The sequence below is a fragment of the Accipiter gentilis genome, chromosome 16 (assembly GCF_929443795.1).
Source record: "Accipiter gentilis chromosome 16, bAccGen1.1, whole genome shotgun sequence".
Lineage (NCBI taxonomy): Eukaryota > Metazoa > Chordata > Aves > Accipitriformes > Accipitridae > Astur > Astur gentilis.
In genome coordinates, this window is record NC_064895.1 from 20,535,385 (window position 1) to 20,551,997 (window position 16,613).

General features: G+C 44.9%; 1 protein-coding gene across 1 annotated transcript; it reads left to right on the forward strand.

Moving 5' to 3' along the window:
• Window positions 1–10,217, forward strand: LOC126046628 (b(0,+)-type amino acid transporter 1-like). The gene is made up of 6 exons (XM_049819299.1): window positions 1–750; window positions 2,304–2,437; window positions 5,322–5,451; window positions 7,467–7,591; window positions 8,029–8,116; window positions 9,984–10,217. Exons 1-6 carry the CDS (start codon window positions 7–9, stop codon window positions 10,215–10,217), a joined length of 1,455 nt encoding a protein of 484 aa, XP_049675256.1. The 5' UTR covers window positions 1–6.
• Window positions 10,218–16,613: the final 6,396 nt, after the last annotated feature.

Below are 16,613 nucleotides of genomic sequence, written 5' to 3' on the forward strand. Positions count from 1 at the left end.
TCCACAATGAGGAAAAGGAAGACAACAGATTCACCTCATTCATCCACAGATCTGAGTGAAGGGAAGGAGAAATTAAGACTGAAGCAAGAGGTTGGCCTGATTAGCGGAGTGTCATTAATTGCAGGCACCATGATAGGCTCGGGGATCTTTATGTCCCCTGAGTGGGTACTACATCGTATGGGGAGCCCTGCCAGCAGCCTGCTTATCTGGGCAGCGTGTGGTCTCCTGGCCACGTTTGGAGCCTTGTCATACGCTGAGCTTGGAACCATAATTAAAGAGTCTGGAGGAGAATATATTTACATCTTGAGGATTTTTGGTTCTTTTCCTGCTTTTCTTTTCGCCTACACTTCTGTTATCCTGGTGAGACCAGCTGGTTTGGCAGCTGTCTGTCTGAGCTTTGCTGAATATGCTGTTGCGCCGTTCTACCCAGGATGCTCATCTCCGCAGGTTGTCATCAAATGTACAGCTGCTGCCTGCATCCTGCTTTTAGCTATCGTCAACTGTCTCAATGTGAGGCTGGCGACGTCTATTATGAACATTTTTACAGCTGCCAAACTCTTGGCTTTGTTGGTGATTGTGGTGGGTGGATTGGTGCTGCTTGCCAACGGACAAACTCAGAGTTTTCAAAATGCTTTTCAAAACACAACTTCAGGTATCGGGGCAGTTGGAGTGGCATTTTACCAGGGACTCTGGTCCTACGATGGGTGGAACAACCTGAACTATGTAACTGAGGAACTGAAGAAGCCTGAGGTGAGTGAGGGAGCTGGGTTTTACTTACTTAATCCTGCTGCTAATATGTGTGATTCTATCTATGATTGTGTTAAGAGGGGTAATCAAGGGATTAGAGCATTGAGGAAAGACTACCGAGCTTTCCACCTGGTTTGTTCTGTCTTCTGGGGCAAGACACCTATGGTTGTGTCCAGAAAGGATAATAATGAGTCTCTAAGCAAAATAACAGCCTACCTACAAGAAAGCACTAAAATACTCCATTGACTTGAAGAAAGCTGTTAGGCAGCACTTGCGTGCTTTGGAGATGAAGTTTTGTCTTAGTGGTTAGGGGATCTCAGTGTAGACACCTAGATTTAAGCAGAAAAGCACTCACTGCTATAATCCATAAAGGTTCCTTAACACCACATATTCCCTGAAAGACTTGATCCATAATGTATGCATCACAAACCCACTTATCTCTCCTCATTGCATGGAGGGGGAACTTCTGAGCAAGCCAAGCCTCAGTGGAGAGGGAATGTAACTCTCTGAATGACCCTTGTCTTTAAACATCTACTTTTTAGGCACTGTTCTGTCCATGGTATGGGCACTGAAGTAGCTCACTTGCATGTTACATCAGCCCTCTCTGTGCCATATTACCTCTTTTCACAGATCAGACACTAGACCAGTGAACTAGAAAGAGCTGTGTGAGTGCAGAGTGTATAGAGTTTGCTTTCTATCAGTACAGCACACAAGATTTTACAGATTAAATGAGAAAGCACAGTTAAATATTAACCTAAATGGCAGCAGAGGTCCTAGGGTCATGTGGCAGTCTCTCCCACAGGACTGTAAGCACTGATATTCAGACCCTTGCAGAGTGAAGGCAACAACATAAGGAATTGCTATATCTTGTCCTACACTGGGAATGCAAAAATTGCTATTTCAGGTTTTTAGATGTGTACAGTTGCTCTATGATCACCCTACTAGTTGCTTTTTTCCAGTGCTTTCAGCTGCATAGGGTGGTGTTTGTTGATTTTATTGAGCCTTAAAATGACCTGTGGTCTTCCAAGATAGCATCCTGTCACTGGAAAAAAAAAAAATAAAAATTCCTTCCTAGAGCAAATCTCCTTTGTGCTGCCCTGCTTTGATTTAGCCTGTAGAGGAATTACACGTGATGCAACACACACTGGCACTTCATCCATATCAGTGGGATGTTCATGGGAAGGTGCATCACACCAGTAACACACTAGTAACAAATAAATCAATATTAGAGTAATCAAGAAGTATGCAACAGACATCTTGGGCAGCTATGAACCAAAATATTTTTGAATAAGATTTGGGGCTTTTTTTGTTGTTTGTTTGTTTTTTTAAAGACTAACTTTTGAAATGTGCAACCTTACTGTTTGCCTGACATCATTGGGAGACTGGTGTAAAAACTGCCGTGTCAATCTGGATCTAAGTCTTGTTCTGCGGAAAAGCTTAGTGAGCGAAGGAGTTTGAATAAGGGACATGGGTAGTGGCAAAGACAAAACAAACAAAAAAAGCCCAATGCAGGCATGAACATGCTGCACCTAACACCCTTGTCATCCCTTTTCCAGGTGTCCCTTCCCAGAGCTGTGATGATTGCCATTCCTTTGGTTACATGCCTGTATTTGCTGGTAAACGTGAGCTACTTAGCAGCCATGACTCCATCTGAACTGCTGTCTTCAAGAGCTGTGGCCGTCACTTGGGGGTGAGCTCTGCATGTGGCAGCACAGCCAATGCAGTCCAGTGACACATGGGTTCCCTCCCGAGTTTCAGGAGATGTAGGTGCTATTCCCAGTGGGAATGACAGCACTGCGTTGGTCAGGCCAGGAAGACCTGTCAGACCACGTTACAGGGAAGCATTCTGCCAGTCCCTGCTCTGTCACCTCAGGGCAGTGTATAGCCTTCCCCCACCAAAGGCCAAGGCTGACCAGCCTCATCTGGCTCATGGTCTCCAAGGTGCACCTAGGCTGCCAAGATGGGGTGCTCTGCAGCACACCCCTTACTCCCCATTCCCATTCATTCCCACTGGGAACCTGTGGCTCCCCTCCAGCTCATGTTTTTACCAGTGGAAAATAGCCTTAAAGAGGAGGTGAAGTGCACACCAGGAGCATCTCCCCACAGATGGTGAGGAGGCAGCGAGGGTGCATATCCAGACCTGGGGACTGGGAGATGCCCCACATTTCAGATATTTCCAGAAAAATGGAGAGGACAATGTGCTGCCCCACTAATGCAGAGGCAGTGGTTTGGGAGAGAGACAGCAGCCAACTGGGTGAATCCTGTCCACTTGGCACCTGGAAGTTAGACCGGACCAGAGTCTTTTGGTTCATTTTCTCCATCTGTGGGGAAATGGAAAATGACACTGATGTCTGCAACACCTTTGAGAAGCAGAAGTTTTATATGCAGGTTGGGTAGCCTTTGGTAATCGTATCTTTAAGTTGGCTTGTGCTTTTCCAGAGTTGCACAGAAATTCTTTGTACCTTCCATCAACCTGAAGTGTTTGGTGATATTAAACAGGCTCCGTGCAAGACAAGGATTTTAGGAAGAGAAGGAAGGGACTGTCATGAGAGATGTAGGCACCATTGACTTCTAACCAGATGAACTTCCACCAGAACATCCAGCCTTAGTCTAAATATTTCCAAAGGCACAGACTCTGTGATAGCCCTAAATGAGTTGTCTGGCAGAAACGATGACACAGTATACCCAGAGATTATGTTGCTGCTCATCCTCTTCCTAAAAAGTCAGCAGTGGCTTTGCTTCTGTGTGCATTTCACAAGATCTCCAGTTTGAAGATCTGACTGAGCTCTTGCTAGATGTGTTCTCTAATAGCCTTTCATGTCACTATAAGTAGGAGCATTTAAAGGTCTAGTGCTTTGTTTGAACAGGTTACAAAGCCTCACTAAGCTGCAGTGTCATGAACTTTCTCTGCACTTCCTTTCCCATCATTCGTGATTAACAAGTTATTTGTGAGCTTCCTCCTTTTTAACACATCTCCTTTTCCTGCCTAATTAACCTTTTCACCCTGAGAGTGCAATTCAGGAAGAAACGTTGAACTAGCAACCAGAAAGCTGGGCACTCAAAAGCCTTGAGGACCGGTAGATAGCCACAAGCTGAGGAGAGTGTAATGGCTGTGGTTCATGAGCAAGTGATGCAGCTATTCAGGTCATTAAGAAAGGATGGGAGGATGATAAAGAAGCCAGAGGAGGACATATCACATTTAAATACATTTGTTCTCCATATAAGAAGAAAACTGCCAGAGAGAAACATTGTTCAGTGGTGAGACGTTCAGCCACAAAAGGAGCTTGTGAAACTCTCCCCAGTGTTTCTTTGATGCCAGTTATTTAACAGCAACAGCAGATCTCAGTTTGCTTGTAAGAAGTTACTCACAGTAGCCCCTGTAGTTCACTTTCAGGGTCCAAACAGCAAAGCACCAATCTCATAAATGCAAAAGACACCATTGCTAAAGATTTTATTATTAATTTTGTGATATATGTTGTTTTCCCTTGAGATCTTGTGGTTTTGGAGTTGCAAGATCATAGGAGATGCCCAGATTCCATTATTCTGAAAAAGGGAAAAATTTTAGTTCTGGTTATTGCAAGTAGCTTAATAACTTGAAGCCTGAAGGACCATAACCCAGTTATTGAGCTTCTAAACTGCATTTCTGGAATTATTGTTGTAGATAAACTCCTGCTATGATTTTGGAAAGCCCAACTCTTGATTTTTGAATGTTTGGGATAGGTGATACTAAAAAAGAGTACACATAGCTTAAAGGCATACAATTCAGATGGAAATATAAAGTGTTGTAAAAAACTTTTGAATTTGGGGTTTTTGCCAATTAGATGAACAGTGTGTTTGTTTGTGTGTGTGTGTGTACATGTATGTGATAATTACCCCAAACACCAGCATTTGTTACTCAATCAATATTCCTCATGCTGCTTCATTCCAGAAAACAAGCTTCACTTTTAGGTGAGAAGATTATCATATCTTCCAAATATTTATCTTGAACTCTATTTGTAACCCTGCTACTTCTTCTATTATGGAGAAAGCAAACCATAAATGTCTGAACATGTTGCAGGATTGGACTTCTGGAATTCAAACAATTGCTTTGGCTTAGGCCTGACTCACAGAGTAGCAGAAATACGTGCATATGGGATTGAAGGGTTAAATTCTTAGGCATATTGGGAAAGAGGTTATATTGCAGGATATTTCTTCAGGTCTGGTTGGAACAGTTTTTCTGCAATTTCCAAGCTAATGCTGTTGGCTGCAATAGCAATATCTCCAGGATTCGCACCATAGCATCTGTACACAAAAAAGGGGATTTTGCCTGTTGTGACAGCTTTGTACACCATTGCAATGTAGACGGATGTAGATATATATACACAGGCAGGAAGAAAAGTTGCCTTTTCTGGAAAAGACAAAAGGTACTAGTGACTAAATATTATGGGCACTGGAAGAAGGCTTTAAATCATAAGAAAGGCTTTGGAAAAAATTTCAGTGAGAATAATGGAGGGAAGAATCCTGTCTGGTTCTGCAATGAGTATTTGATACATCTACGAGCTGGATGTTATGCTGTGAACTCTTTCCCACCTCAGGGACAAAGTCCTGGGCAGTTGGGCATGGCTCATCTCCCTGTCGGTGGCACTCTCTACGTTTGGTTCATCGAATGGCACGTTCTTTAGCGGAGGCCGCGTGTGCTACATTGCCGCAAGGGAAGGCCATATGGTAAGGACAAAAAAAAGGGGGTCTGGCTTTCTTTGAGCAACTTTACCTTCTTGTGATACTAAAGCAGAGAGGAAAACACTGTGTATGGTAAACTGGTAGAGTGATAGTTCTTCAGTGGTTTGTGTCTTGCTCAAAGACTTTCTTCCCCATCTTTTTCAAATGTAATGTATATGTTGTCTCCTGACTTTCTTCTTCAGCCATGTAATTTCAGAAATACACATAATTACATCTACCCTGAATTTTAAGAACAGCTTTGAAATGAACAACTGAAATACTGCTGTATTGGAGCACCTGGCACAGGTTCGGGGGGACCTAGCCAATATACCTGCCAGGAAGGGGAAACCTGGCCATGCTTGCGTGTTGTAAGGCACCCTTGCTTGCACTGGGAAGGTAGCCCAGCACTGGCAAGCTGCCTTTGTATGCAATACTGACTACCCAAGCTGGTCTCAGGGGTGTTCCGGCCGTCCCATGGGGTAGTCCAGTTCAGAAACAGCATAGGATATCTCTGCTCTTCAAGCTTCATAACAATTACAAGGTGACACTGATCCTTACATGTCCCCTAGCTAGGGTTTTTAATTGGTTTTGTTAGGTGGGGCCAAATCTGATAGCCCAGCAGAGGTCAGGCTGCTCAGCTCCGCGCTCCCTGGTCCAACCGGTAAGTTCAGCATGTATTCCCAATAGGCACACACACACACAAACACAAGTATACAACACATATATATGCACATACATATATATGCATATATACATATACAGTCAGCAGGCCACACAGATCTACATATTGAGACACACTCAGCGCTCACACAAACACTAGCACAAACAGCACCAGGGGCCTCATCTTGTTCCCCTCTCTGGCTGATTGGGGTCTGTTAGTGTGAAATATAAACATATGTACAATGTGGGTCCCTCCAGGAGCTGGGCTCAGACATTCAGTCTGCCCAGTAGCTGCCCCTGGATCCCAGTGTCCCCAGTTGCTGGTACCTGTGCATACAACCCCCCGAGGCCGCTGCTCCGCTCCAGCTGCTGGTGCGGACCCCCTCGCTCACAGGCACAGCCCCCCACACCTACCCACACTTCTTCTCCCTCTCAGTGCTTGGGCTGAGCTCCATTTGTCCTCCTCTCTTTTGAGCAGGCTTGTTGTGTTCCTCCTGGACCTTTCTGCTTCTCTGGTCCTTCCTCCCCGTGCCATCTGGCATTTCTGCTCTCAGGTGTGAAGGATACCACTCTGCACAAGCTCTGCTCCTTGTAAATAGGAGGGAATCTTTTATGTATATAAATGACCAGGTTGGTGGAGATGACTGGGTTGGTGGTTATTGGTTTTGGTGGTTACTGGTTCCACAGCTTCTCTTACTGATGACAGTGTCTGCTGTATCATGGCAAGTTCTGTGCTAAGCAGCTCACAGATGGTCTGAATTTGACCACATCAGACTAAGAGCTGAACGCTTGTGCCATTTCTCAGACACTCAGCTCTAGCAGAAGCTGGAAACAAAAAAAAAAAGAAGCCTTTCTCATTAAACTTTCCCAATGAACCAAGCAATAAAGAGGCTAATGATTCTCTCCGTGTTCTGGATCAAATCCTGGTTTGCTTTGTGGTTAATTGCATAAATATTTCAGGAGTAGTCCTTGTTTCATTTTCCAGCCAGCCCAAGAGAATTCAAGTCCCAGAGAGACGTGACAGAGGGTAGAGGAGTGGGACCATGCACAAAATCCTGATGATGATCAGGAAAGCTCTGATTTTACTCAGCCTTGGTCTGTCACACTAGTAGTTGGAAAACCTCATCTTGCCTGTCTAAACTGAGCATATTTGGTACAAAATCAGTGAGACACAATAAAAATATCCTTGAGGGAGGTTTCCATGTTTACACTCCTTGGAGCTGAACTGCTTTTGTATTATGCTTATTTGATGATTAAGAGTGGCTTTGCTGCAGGCAGAGCTCCCACCAGCAGCTGAGGGGGATGAGTAACTATCTCCGAGTACATGATATGATGGTATATTGTTTTGCTTTGGCTTTCAGCCAGACATTCTGTCTATGGCTCATGTGCGATGCCTCACGCCCTCCCCTGCTCTGCTGTTTACATCTGCTATGTCTTTAATAATGATAATGTCAGGAAGCTTCACCAGTATCGTGAACTTTTTCAGGTATGTATGTGTAGTGTTTCTGTTTGCATCCCCTGTGCTCCTGGTTTTTGGCATTGTTTTAGAAGTATTTTCTTCCAATATTTTTCTGACCCTGGGCTATTGCTTTCTAACCAATATTGTGGAGGGGAGAGGGGGAGAAAGAAAATAGGATGGAACCTATTAGGAACAAGCATCTTTGCAATGCATGAACACTTCTGTCACTATATACTTAACTGAATGTGATTCATCCCCATATTGCAATGCATCTATAATATTCAGATCATTCTAAAGTTCTCATTGTTTGTGCTGGAAAGGAAATGAATGGAAGAACTACTGAATTTATATCAATATTCTACTTTTTAATTGGAGATATGAACATCTGGGATCTGCAAGGCAGGCCTGACATTCCTGGATGATCTCACCCCAAATGTAATGCTGCCTTTTTTTTTTTCTTGCAGTTTTATAGCATGGCTTTTCTATGGCATGACTATTTCTGGTCTCCTGTATTTAAAAATCAAGAAGCCAGAACTACCAAGATCTTACAAGGTGAAGTAATAACATAAAACCTTCAAACCCTTTTCCTATATTGCCCAAATGACTAAGAGAGCATTATGAGGAAAGAAAGAGCACTAAGGCTGGTTGCTTACAGGTTTAGTATGGTTGCCCTTCCTTTTTGAATTTAATGTTTTATCTCAGTAGAGTCAACAAGAGGCAAGATAGTGTGAATATACAGCATAAGTCAAGGTTGAATTCTCTGTCTTGATAAGCTAATAATGCACTCTCCCCTCACTGTGGAAAATATATCTACCATATCCTCTTTTTTTCTAAGAGATTTAAGAGGAAAACGAAGGATGATTCTGATCAACAATGCAATCACCTGTTTATGTTCTCAGAGCTTAGTCGCACTCCTCAGAAGGTAGCCCAGGTGTAAGACCCTTACAGAGGACAAAAAACTCAGCCAGAATGCCCCATGTCCTTTGAGATGGCCAGGGGACAGGTTTGTTCCCCACAAAACAGCTAAGTGGGAGGAAATCAGGAGTTACCTGTTCTTCCCCCTGGTGCCATGAATGAGTTGAGCTGCAGCGCTTCCTCAGTGACTGAGGGAAATATTTTTACAGAAAAGATCCCAGGAACAGGGGACCTGTGAGACTGTGAATGCAGGACAGTGGCTTTTCCTTGAGACAAACTGAATGAACATCCTGGGTTTTATGGGGTTCCTCCAGGAGATAGACGACAGGCGGACACTGCCAGGCTGTGCGGAGCAATGTCGAGTGTCCTGTGGGGCTTAGCATGAAGAAGGGCGGTGCTCTATTAAGTCTTCCAGTCACTGGCTTCTGTGGCTCTGTCCTGAAATTAGGATGCTGGATGAGGACGTTCGTCCAATTTGTTGGCTGAATGGGCTTTAAGGAAAAGAAGTTCTGTTTCTGCAATAGTGTTTCATACACTGTACAGAACTCCCACAGTCCTCCAGGCCAGTCCTGTGAGATGTCAGCCTGCTGCAGCCTTTGGCTTGATGGCCTAACTCCTTAACTAGAAGCAGCCCATGTCTGAAGGTTCCAGGTCAACTCACAATGTATGGCTGATGTTCTGCAGAATCTGTGTGTGAGTTGCAGGTTTATATTTAAGGGAAAGATTTCCTTTAGTTTGAAAATAATCATTTTTATTAGCATTTTGCCAAAAGTGTTAGAACACAGTGGACAGGGAGCAGAGTAGAGCATCCCACTAACATAGATGAAGCCAAGAGCAGGTCTTCTCCATGCTCTCACAGGTAACCATGATCAACTTTTCCTTTGGTCTATACCAGTGCCCTTGTGTTGGATAAAAGGCACAAAAGTAAAAAAATGGAAAATTCCAGCTTGAATGTTCAGGTTTTCACCTTGTTGTGAAATCATTTTTTCTTGTGCGTTCACTAGCCATTGTGGGAGGATGGCTTCGTATTTAAATTTAAATGCTTTCTGACCAGACTCGCAGAAATAGCCTCTGAGATTGCCTGTCCACCTATCTGTCAACACATGAATAAACCTTTTTGCCCAAAGGTGCTAAAGTTCAGTTATGTGACTTGGACACATTGCTGTGTATTTTGTCTACGGCTCAGCTTTTGGATGCAAGGTAATAGGGAGATCAAGAACAGACCTGGCACTAAAACCGGTAGTTTGCATCTTCAGGTCTAGGAGGGCAGGGAAGACCAGGGTTTAGGGTGTGTGGCAGTGGTGTAGCTCTTGCAGAGATGTTCAACCTTGGAGTAGGACTGGGCTGGGAAACAGGATGTCTGGATTAATTGAGATTTCTAGGTAATGCCTCAGGCTGCAGCAGGGTTTAATCTAAAAAGCCTTCTTCAGAAGCTTCAGGGTTGTTCAGGCCCACAGCGGCCCAGGATGGCATGAGTCTTTATGCTGATGTTTTGCTTTCACAGGTCCCAATTATCATCCCCATAATTGTGCTGATGGCAGCTGTGTACCTGGTGGTAGCTCCCATCATTGATCAACCCCAAACTGAGATCCTCTACATCGTCCTGTTCATTTTCAGTGGCATCATTCTGTATTTCCCACTGGTTCACTTCAAGCGCCACCCTCGCTTTTTACAGACAGTCACTTTACATCTCCAGTTGCTCCTGGAAGTTGCTCCGACCACCAAGGATGCAAACTAAGATGACATCCTCCTGGCATATGGCTGCCTGCCCTTCATGGTTTATCCCAACACCTTGGTTTTCAAGGCTCAGAAAATATTTTTCTGTAAGGGAGAATGAATAGAATGATAGAGTCACTAAAATGTCTAGCTGAGATGGACTAAAGCCATTAGTCCTCACATTTCGTTAAAATTTTGGGGACATTTTTTTCTCATTTTCAGCTTTGCCTTGGCAGATTACATACAGATTCCAAAGGAATGTGTGCTTTTGAATTTTCCATCCCAAGAAGACCTGTTCATCAAAATCTTAGCACTTATATTTCGAGGCAATAGGCAATAAAAGACTGACAATGAAATATTATTCCTATAGAAGGCTGTGACCCTAAGCCATTCCTGGCAATGCCTTTAATTATTTCCACCTAGTTCTGCCCACGGTGACCACAGAGCTTCTCAAATAAATAAAGCATGGGCACACCATGTTAACAACAAAAACCCTTTTCCACTCAGGTATTCACTCTGGGAACATGCTTTTGTCTTGCTCCTTCCAGTCCCAGGTGGTCAGTCACAACAGTCCTTTCTCTGTCTCAGTACATGGTTCCACCACTTTTCAGCCCAAATGGTCCTACATCTCCCACAGAAGAACCTCTGACATGAACATAAGTGCTTTAAAGCTCTGTTAGTTTACTCAGTTGAGAATGCACTTGTCATCTGGGATCCATCCATTCGTGGTGAGGACACAGGCAACATCACTTAAGTAGTGACAGTCACCCAATATCTTTCCCGTATGTATTGGCTTTGTGTGGGCAAGGCTTTGGTAGCGGGGAGGTTACAGGGGGTGGCTTCTGTAAGAAGCTGCTGGAAGCTTCCCCTGTGTTCGAGAGAGCCCATACCAGCCGGCTCTGAGACGGACCCGCTGCCGGCCAAGGCCGAGCCAATCAGTGATAGTGGTAATGCCTCTGTGATAACATTTTTAAGAAGGGAAAAAAAGTTGGGACGGATGGAAAATGGCAGCCGGAGAGAGGAGTGAGAACATGTGAGAGCCCCAGCCCTGCAGACCCCAGGTCAGTTCAGAAGGAGGGGAGGAGATGCTCCAGGCGCCGGAGCAGAGATTCCCCTGCAGCCCGTGGGGATGAAGACCCTGGTGAGGCAGGCTGTCCCCCTGCAGCCCAGGGAGGTCCACGGTGGAGCAGATCTCCACCTGCAGCCCAGGGAGGACCCCACGCCAGAGCAGGGGGATGCCCGACAGAGGCTGTGACCCCATGGGAAGCCCGCGCTGGAGCAGGCTCCTGGCAGGACCTGTGGCCCTGTGGAGAGAGGAGCCCACGGAGCAGGTTTTCTGGCAGGACTGGTGACCCCACGGGGGACCCACGCTGGAGCAGTCTGTGCCTGAAGGACTGCAGCCCATGTGAGGGACCCTCACTGGAGCAGTTCATGAAGAACTGCAGCCCATGGGAAGGACCCATGTTGGAGGAGTTTGTGGAGGACTGTCTCCTGTGGGAGGGACCCCACGCTGGAGCAGGGGAAGAGTGTGATGAGTCCTGCCCCTGAGGAGGATGAAGTGGCAGAAAATAGCGTGTGATGAACTGACCGTAAACCCCATTCCCCGTCCCCCTGTGCCGCTGGGGCGGGTAAGTAGAGAATCCGGGAGTGAAGTTGTGCCCGGGAAGAAGGGAGGGGTGGAGGGAAGGTGTTCTGAGATTTGGTTTTATTTCTCATTACCCTACTCTGGTTGATTTGTAATAAAGTGAGTTAATTTTCCCCAAGCTGAGTCTGTTTTGCCCGTGACGGTAATTAGCAAGTGATCTCTCCTGTCCTTATCTCTACCCACAAGCCCTTTGTTATATTTTCTCTCCCCTGTCCAGCTGAGGAGGGGAGTGATAGAACAGCTTTGGTGGGCAACTCACCACACCATAATTCCCCCAAAGACAAATAATTTCTTTTGTGACAAAGTGAGAAAAAAACCCCCTACATCATATGTGCCAGCAAGATAGATACTCTCACAGTGAATTAAAGAAGCCACATACTGGGCTACATTAGGAGAAGTGTGGCCAGCAGATCAAGGAAATACTCTGTCCCTTTGGACACAACACTGGTGAGGACACACCTGAAATACTGCATCCAATATTGGGCCTTGCTGTTCAAGGGAGAGTTGTGAAGACAACAGAGCCAGGCTCTTCTTGGTAGTGGCAACTAGAAGCAACATCCACAAGTTGTGGTTTGAGATGTTCAGGCTGGACTTCAGGAAAATTTCTTCACCATGAGGGCAGTGCAACCTTGGAGCAGTGTGCAGGACGGTGGTGAGATCTCAGTTCTTGTACATTTTCCACCACAGTTATTTCCACCAATTTCCATGATTCTAAAGACAGAGCACAAAAAAGTCACGGGCTGTGCTCTCACTCACAGCTAGCACACTGCAGTCGCTGTTGTTTTCCATTACCCTGAGGCTCAACCCTTTTTCTCTTGTTCTAGGGGAAAGACATTATATGCTGTTTTCTTTCTATTTGTCCAGATTGTTCCTGGATGGGAACTGTCCTGTCATAGGCTAAAAAGGTCTAGGAGTTAGTCCCTATAATGTCTTGTTGCGTCTCAAAGTAATGAATGTTACTCAGGTCAACTTTCTGTCAGCATTTCTTCTGCAGATCTGTACCTAACACTTTGTTCCTGGAACAGGGTCACTTGATCCTCCAGGCCTTTTCCAGCCCATCTCAGAGCTGTGTATCTGATTACAATCTCATTCTGCAATGCCAGCCCTTCTGTTCCTCTGAGTGGTGATACCAGCAGCTACAGAGATGTAACAACAGTCTGGTTTTCCAAGTGTTAGGTATGATAATGGGATCAGCCAGTTGCTGCTCACCTTCTAAATCCTTAGCTTAAGCAGTGTTTAGGAGGATTTCCTTCCACTGCTTTTTACTGGAGTTGTCAACAAAGGCTAAGGAAGGAGTAGTTTTCCCTCCTGAATCTTATGACAGTGCAAAATTATTGGGATGCCACTTTGTCTTCCCTCCCTGTATACCCTGATGAAGGGTGTGTACTCAAAGGACTGATGAGCTCAGGAGGTCTAGGTTAACTTCCCACCACTGCCCTGGGCTCTTCATCTGATGTCAGGCAAGCTTCTTAAAGGAGCTGCATCTCAGCTACGTGTCTAAAAATAAGGATAATATTATTTCTCTGATTATAATTTTTTTGAAACAATCTCTGTTTCCTACACATATTTATGGAGCTTTCCACATGGTACTGTGCTTTTTTGAAGATCTACAGCCCATATAAAAAAAAAAAAAAAATGGGAATTTAAAGGCTTATTTAAAGGTTAGACATGCACAATATTTGTGGCTTTAGCCACCTATCCTTGCGTACCTAAGTACAATCAGGGTTGGTATTGTCTGCACATAATTCTTGTGGAACAGGAGGTATTGCCACTGTTTTATATCACAGGTGTACTATACTATAGAAGATGAAAAGATGAAAGGCTTAAGTGGCTTGCTGGAAGTCACACAGGAAATGTATGGAAAATGTGACTGTTTGTCCCAAGGTCCAGTCAAGCATCTTATCATGTAGCCGATCCTTTCCCTCTGTGCACCTGTGACATATGAACAGTAATAATGAACACAAAAAGACTTAACACTTTGGATAAATAGCCTTTCTGTGTTGCTCATTTGTGTACAGATGTAGGGAAGCTGAAAAGCTGCAAGTACCGTATTTCGCACCAATCCCATTTTCTATAGAAATTATTGTAACAAGATGTTTTTTTTGGGTTTGCAAGCACAGGTGTTTATAATGCCAAAACAAGATGCTGAAAGCTCAGAGAATGCCAAGATAATTACAATAAAATGGACATTAAAATGAAGTGAGTTGACGTGGTTGTTTCTGTTTTTCATCCAAGAAAAACAATTCCATAGGAATTTTACTGCATGAACATAAACAATCAGCATCAAGCTCATCTCTCCTTGGATGGAAGGTTTAACTACATGCGTGGGTGCTTATATGTGTGTACACTCATTTTTCAAAATGATTGCTTATCTATTTCAACCGCAGCATATGCAAATCAGAATCTTTCTTTCCTTTATCAGACATTTGCAATAGAAGTGCCAGGAAGAGGCAGTGTGTTCTTACTGTTCATTACTACAGCACAGTGACAAACGTGATGGCGGGCAGAGGTCTATAGCTGCCGTTGTGTGTACAGGTCACACTGTAAGAACATGTTGGTCCTGTCTGTCACTGAAGATCCAGAGCCCTGTGACCTGTGCTTAGCCCTTTCCTTCATGGGCTCTGAGAAAAACTGGACTGTTAGCATTGCCCTCAAGGTAATCGTAAGATCTATAATTCACCTCAGGACCCAGCGTATAATTGAATCCCATGCTTCAAAGCTGGAAACCTGCAACCACCAGTTGGGAGTTTTACCTTGGTGCACAAAGCTGAATGTGTTCTGGGTCTTTTCCTGACTTCCTCGGAGGCATCAGAGATGGGCTACACCTGGGGACAGCCCAGGGTGGTCCAGTGTGTGAGAGGGTGCAGAAAGTCCTCCTTTGGTGATTTTCTGATAAGCCTTGCTCGTATGCCCAAGTTGAAGTGATTGTCGTAATTTGTGGTTGAGGAGAAATTTCCCCTTGAGTGAGACAGAACAGAGTCTATACTGATTTCAGTTTTCCTCTGTTGCAGAAACATAGTTCACCTGCTTGGACCGGCTGGGTTTATCATATCAGTTCACTGCCACTGCAGAGGCTTTGGTGTTCAGTCTCTCCTGCTCTTTCCTGGGACATAGCGGGTAATCAAGGCCTCACTGGAGCCTCTCAGCAGTGCTAACTTGCTCTCCAGGTCATCACACTGAGGGGGTGGTAGAGCTTCTGTTTTCAGAAATAAATACAGCCAACTCTGGGAATCAAAGACCATTTAAGTGTGGGTTGGAACTGACCTCTGGAGGCCTGTAGCCCAAGTCCCTGCTTGGAACAGGACTATTCCCCAAACTAGATTAGGTCACCTGTGACTCTGCCTCGCCATGTCTTGGAAAACACCAAGGATGGAGAGCCCACCGTCTCTCTGCACTGCCCTCCTGATAAAGAAATTTTCCCGAAGTCTAGTCTGAACCTCTCAAGCCACAGCCTGTGGCTGTTGCCCTTCACTGTATCATCTGCTACCACCAAAGAGGTTGGCTCCATCATTTTTGTAACTCTTCTTCATGGAGTTGTAGGCTGCTATTAGATTACCTCTTATCCTTCCTTTTGCTAGACTCAACAAACCCAACTCCCTCAGCTTCTTCATGCAAGTGATGTTCTCTAGGCCTCTAACCACCTTGGAAGCTCTCTGCTGGACCCTCCTCAGTTCCTCCGCTTCCCTTTTGAACTTGGGAGGGGTCGGAAAATTGGATGCAACATTCCAAGTGTGCCCTCACAGGTGTTGAGTCTACAGGGACACTGATGTCCCTTGATCTGCTGACCCTACTTCTCCTAATGTAGGCCACTATGAGTAACCCCGGCCCCTTTCAGCCAGTCAGTTCCCAGGCTGTGCTGACACGTGGGGTAATTCCACCCCAGATGCAGGACTTGCGCTTCTCATTGCTGAACTGCAGGATTCATCTGCTGGCCTAATCCTCAGGTTCCTCTGTGTGCCTCTGGATCGAAGCTCCACCACTTGGCAGGTCAGCCACTCCCCCTAATCTAGTACCACCTGCAAATTTGCTGAGAGCACATTTTGTCACATCATCCAGGTTGCCCATGAAGATACTGAACAACATTGGCCCCAGGTTCAACTCTTGTGGTACTTGTTACCAGCTGCTGACCAGATGTCAAGTCACTGATGTAGCATTAGCTTGCTATGTAAGGCACGCAATTCTAAGAGCTACAGCTGACTCAGTGGAAGGCAATTGCAAGCCCTTATTTTATACAGTTGGTACTAGTATTAGGAACTTTGGATAGGCTCTGATAAATCTACCCATCAGGATGACTCAGTCTAGCAGTTTAGAGGGATCTGTATCTTGCACTTTATCATTTATTGACTAGTTAGTTGAATATCATCAGGGTCTTCGTGTACGTGACTCATTCCTCATGAAGAAATGATTTTTGCTAAAAAAGAATGCAGACCCAGGGTCATACAATAAATGGGTGGTCCTAGGTTTGTGAACTAGTGGTGAGACTAACGCGTAATGAAATAGCCCATTTGTTTTTAGAATCGAGCTACCATGTCAGGTTTGTCCTCGGAGGCGGTGAACCCTATGGCTTGAGTGTCTGGCAGATAAATGATCATCTTTTTCTTCTAAAGGTTGGTCATTAATTCTTATTGTTTAATTTCATGGACTATGCCCTGGTTTTCATGCAGTGAGATGACAGGCAATGGGGGAGCCAATAAAAGGGAAAATGAGAAGTAAATTGAAAGAGAATTCCTATATGTGCACGTCTTGGGTTGTATGTCTGCTTTACCTATGTAA